This window comes from Ischnura elegans, chromosome 4 (genome assembly GCF_921293095.1).
Source record: "Ischnura elegans chromosome 4, ioIscEleg1.1, whole genome shotgun sequence".
Taxonomy (NCBI): Eukaryota; Metazoa; Arthropoda; class Insecta; order Odonata; family Coenagrionidae; genus Ischnura; species Ischnura elegans.
In genome coordinates, this window is record NC_060249.1 from 123,553,807 (window position 1) to 123,559,107 (window position 5,301).

The window sequence follows — 5,301 nt, forward strand, 5'->3', positions numbered from 1 at the left end:
AAATCATTCTCCCTTCTGAAACTAACATCAGACAATTTTTGCATGAAATAAATTCTATTGTTCCCAAGTAATCACAAAATCACTCAGGAATACATTATCTTTCACTTCTTGAATTTGACTTCCAAGATAACTCGACGACAGTCAGCATGAGTTATTCTCCAAGGGTACCAGCTACAATGGTTTTCTGAGAATGTTTTCAATTAATGGCTTACGCCCCTTTAAACTACTCTCAGTGAGCAGTCCATGTTTAGCCAAGTATTCATGCAGTCCACTGAGTTAAATTATCAAGAGAGATCAATATTTTTTCTCTGAGGCACTAAACCATATGACATCATGCTCAATACATATCATGAATTTCAAGTAACAACATGAGGATCAGTGTTGATCGAGGGATATTTATCTGCTGCTTTTTAAGCCAAAAGAGAATGACATGGGGAGTTTTGATAGTTGAGGTAACGTCCATGACATTAAATTAATTATCATTATGGAAAAAAATCATCACATTTTCACAGTTACATACTTAGATGAACGCAAAAAAAATCAACAGGAATTCCTAAATGGTTGTCTTTGACAGGATAACACTGAAAAAAATTCCTGAACTCAGAAGGCACCGACAAATTTTCACATGAACTCAAGTTTTGTTAAAGCTTTTACATTGCAAAGTTAAGCTCCAACCATTCAAGGTCCAACCATGTTTCATTTAAACCCAATAAGGCCAGTCAGATTTAATAAGCACACCGTGTAAATGTTTACCCGCAAAAGTGGGGTTAGTGCATGGAGTTAGATAACACATGCTATTATTACCATCTTATTGAATGACTTGGAAGCCAAAAAATGTGTACAGTAAGATTTTTTAAAAATTCATTAGGCCACCATTTCACCAGGATGGCAGAAAATATCAAGGAGGCAAAATTCTAGAAAACCTTCTATTGAATAGATATTTTGTAGTGTAGAACTCCAGATAAAAGATATTAACCTATACCTTTATTTTACATGTTCTTCATGATGAAATGATGATAATTTCTCAAGTACATAGCCACGCACAACTGACTTTTATGGAATGAGATTGAATAAAATGCATCAAGACCATTGATAAATGCGTAGAAATGGAATTAGTACCACTGACAACCACTCACAATAACAAACAGAATGATAATTTTTTTCAAGTTAATTGATATTATAATTCTCCTCAAATAACATTGACAAATTTCTTATCAGAATTAATTGTACCTCCCATTTTTAAGTGTTACCTGACCTTCATCAGAAAAAGCACATCAAATAAATGAAAACTTTTTATTTTTGCATGTGACACCTTCATGATTCCCACCCAAACTGAAATATAAAATTCACGGTTTTTTCCGGGTTTTAACGGTCTAGATGTCTCCAAATTCACAGTTTTTATATAGACTATTTTAGGCAGAAATATTGATAGCGTAACGATCATCGGCCGCAGGTTAACTAAAAATTTTACAAACGCGACAGACGCCGTGAATGCAAACGAAGCAATGAAAGTGCTCTCTCTCTCTCTCTCCTGACGTCGCTAGCAAAATTCAGCTCCAGCTTAAGTTTGTGAGTGGGAAAATGGAGGGACCAGGGAGCCAGGGAAATTAAGAAGTCCGAATTTTCGCCAGGGTTAATGAACTCTTTGGTTACCAGTCTTCCGGCTTTGGTACAGGCTCAAGGTCAATGTGTCATCACGGCACACGGACCAACAATTGCGCTTACAATATATGTATGCGCGTGGACAGTGCCGGCACATGACTGACCTTGAAACATGATCGACATTTCAATTTTTCTTTCGTTCTTTCAAACGTAGCTCTAAAATCAAGTTTGAGAGATTTTTAAGGCTAAATGACAAAATTCACGGCTTTTTCCAGGTTTTTTCACGGTAGAAGAAATTCACGGCTTATTCACAATTGAGTGGGAACCCTGACCTTTAAGAGGCTTAAAATTATATTTTTTATCAATGGGATGCGGTGCCAATCAAACTTCAAACCTCAAAAAATGGCAGATCCTCATTTAATGTTCAAAATTTTGTCCCCTCAGAAATACCTTCTATCATGATACTACAGCATATTTTTTTAAATCTCAATGTAAACTGAACACATATTTTATTGGTATATTCACCAAAGGAATTTTATAAACCAACTAAGAATACTACTCGTTGTGTATTAAATATTAATATGACATTTAAATAAATTTATTCTTATTGTATCATGTCACAATTATCAGTTTTGAATTGATGTTAATATCTTGTTACTCCTACATACGCTAAATTAAAATTATTTTAATTGATATTTAACTAAAGTCTTGTTTTCGCTGGGCAATAGCATCCTGTAGGAACCCCAGGAAAATTATTGCATATAAGCCAATAATTAGCTTGCATAGCTTTTTCGAACTTTAATACAGGAAAGGGTGCACGGGGTGTTAATGACACCGCATGGTTCTTCTTTGACCCATTGTACGTACATCAAGGTACCTACAGCATTGTTAGTCTTATACCTTCAGGTCTCATACATTTTGACAAAACACTGCCAGTATCCTATAAAATTTTCATTCCACTTCGGGACCAGAATGAGTTGAAGTGTCCTGGGGTGTCACCTACACCCCATGTACCCTTCCACGTTCTTCTTCAAACCCATAGGACTTCCCCTGAGCTTTTTACTTTCCATGAGAGCTAACTTTTTTTGGTGTAGAAAACATTACATTCAGCATGTTGAATAAGATATTTCACGCCTTGAAACCCAAAGTTGTTATAATCAAATACGTTCCCGAATGTCAAATAATGTACATGTAATGAAAACTTCACTTGAAAACATTTCTCCCATTATCAATTTTATGGTAATAGTGTAAAAGTAAATATTTACTAACAATCTACCTTGGTGGACCTATTTAATAAAGAATACTTCAGAACCGCGTCATTACAAGTAAAGAGAAAAAAATGATTTTCTTAAGGCCTGTTTACACGGTACATTAACACGCACGGGTTAATGTATAAATGTATGAACGCGAGAATGAACGCCAAAATGCACCGTGTAACCACCCAACTTGTGCGAATGCATGCACAGAAAATAGAACCTGTTCTAATTTGTTTCATGCATTCGTACATGTTCCGTTCCCGTCCACAAAAATCATTCACGCAAACGTAAATTAACTGGTACGTGTCAGTGTATCGTGTAAACAGGCCTTTGAGGGTGTCGATGACACCCCACATGCCCCCTCTAGGGTTAAGAATGGTCACCCTCTATAAACAAATCCTTGGTGGAACAAAATTTATTTTATGGCACCAAGAAGTGTGCTATGAAGAGGTTGGACAGTACCAACACAAAAATCATGGACTAAATTAACGTAATATAAATAACACTTTCACTCCAAAATGTGTCTATGGCTGCAGGATTCATTGGAAGATTCAGAAAAGTCAAATGGAAATAGTAACACTAACTTTAGGTTCATAATTTGCATTTGTTCTTCATAATTACATACTTCGCTCAAATGCCTTTCGGTAATTTAAATATGAACGCACCTACATAAAAAGTTCTAAAGGAACGAAACTTAAATGAAAGCATGAACGAGATTAAAAGAAGTTCTAGTTGTAGTACAATTATTCACATTAATTTTAAGCACGATAATTAATGTTATTTTTTATGTTACCACACCTTCCAAGGTTGTCCTAAGAAATAACATGCACGTTAAAAGTGACAGCATATCTAACCTTACAACTACAAATTTCAGTTGCATTTTTTTCTAAATACATTAATCTCCTAGTACTTCATAACATTTTCCAACATATTGGAAACAAGGTGCACTGTCGTAAAGCACACGTGTGAATCTGAGCATTAAGTTAACATTCATTACCTGTAAAGTTGGTCAGCCCGGAGAATATCGCCTTTGGCTTCTTCTAAAAACTCTCCATAGTGAGTTAGAATATCCGGATGTCGAGGGGCCAACGCCAAAGAATGCTCGAACAGCTTCAATGCTTTGTCGTGCCGTCCAGTGAGTCTAAGTTCCCGCGCAGCATTCATTGAAGCTACTGCCTCCGCTACCAGCGCTAAGTAACATAATTAAAAGTAACGTTATGGTCAATAGGCCACCTTCACAGAGAGTTCACGAGCGCAGGGATATATTTATTTTTGATCATTCACTCATTTCCCGCCATACAGTATTCTTGCCCGCATTTAAACTTAGGAACAAATTATAACCAAAATCACGTCGGCTAAAAAGTAACGACGCGAATAGAAACACATTTTGGCGCAAAAGAAGTAAAAAGCTCTTTACCAGCGATATATAATGTAGCATACCATGAATCCGTAATCAAATTAGTTACCTTGACTTTCAGGCTTCTCCTTCTTATTTTCTGCTAAATGATAGTTAAGTAACACGAGTCCAAGAGTTCCTTCATCCACGACGTTGAGCTGGCTCTCGTCAGGCAGAGGGGAAAAAGCTTTAAACTGTTTCCTATCAACGCTTTCATATCTATCCTCGCACGATAACGTTCTAAAATAATCCGACAATAACGAAACTACCACAGCAAATGCAATTCCACTTATGAACACTGCTGATATAGCTAAACGATTCATATTTCTACCAAAGTACGGGGCACGGGTTAAATGATCAAGTAACTTCCGAGAAAATAAGAGGCGCCTGGATATGCACTCGGATAACATTTTAACGATATGGTACCCTCACTCAAGTCCATAACCTCAACTTCCAACACAGTCATTAGGCGGTGAATTCGTTCTGCAGGGGTATTCCTTGTATCCTGTATTCATTTCACCGAGGATACCAGATACTGGCTCCATCATGTTGACGATTTGAGCCTAGCGGATTGGTGCGGCACCAAATTTAAAACGTTATCCATTACCTGTTTACGCCCCTTTTATGCCATATCTCACGCAACACCACGGATAAATTGGTTGAGCTGTCAAGTCTCAAGCAATCAAGCACTTCATAACCACGATAACTACTTCGGGTGAGATAATTATCATTCCATTCCCAATCGTTCGATATTAACCAACAGTCATTTATTAAGTCGAAGTCGAAGTGAAGGTGAGAACCGTTTTCGAACAGCGACCTTCGCCGTTTGGCAATGCACTTGATTTTATCTTTTCAATGTTTGAAATTCAATCAGTAGAAATAGAAGAGATTCAAAGGCTTATGGGTCATCACCTGATTGAAATAAATTGATAAAATCATCTTTAATTTCAAAGTTTATCTACATATCGATTGTTTGTCGAGAAATCGAATATATCGACGGTTTTCCACGTTTCAAATGGTGCTGCTACCTGTTGGCCGTTAGGTTAA

At 36.8% G+C, this 5,301-nt stretch overlaps 1 protein-coding gene across 1 annotated transcript in view; it reads right to left on the reverse strand.

Annotated features, from left to right (window-relative positions):
- LOC124158006 (protein adenylyltransferase Fic) overlaps window positions 1–5,016 on the reverse strand; it is a 30,532-nt gene extending 25,516 nt beyond the window's left edge. Inside the window, exons 1-2 of the mRNA XM_046533149.1 lie at window positions 4,325–5,016; window positions 3,856–4,048 (exon numbers count right to left, since the gene is read on the reverse strand). Of these exons, the coding sequence (XP_046389105.1) occupies window positions 3,856–4,048; window positions 4,325–4,664 (533 nt within the window). The 5' untranslated portion in view covers window positions 4,665–5,016. The remainder of the gene's footprint in view (window positions 1–3,855; window positions 4,049–4,324) is intronic.
- Window positions 5,017–5,301: the final 285 nt, after the last annotated feature.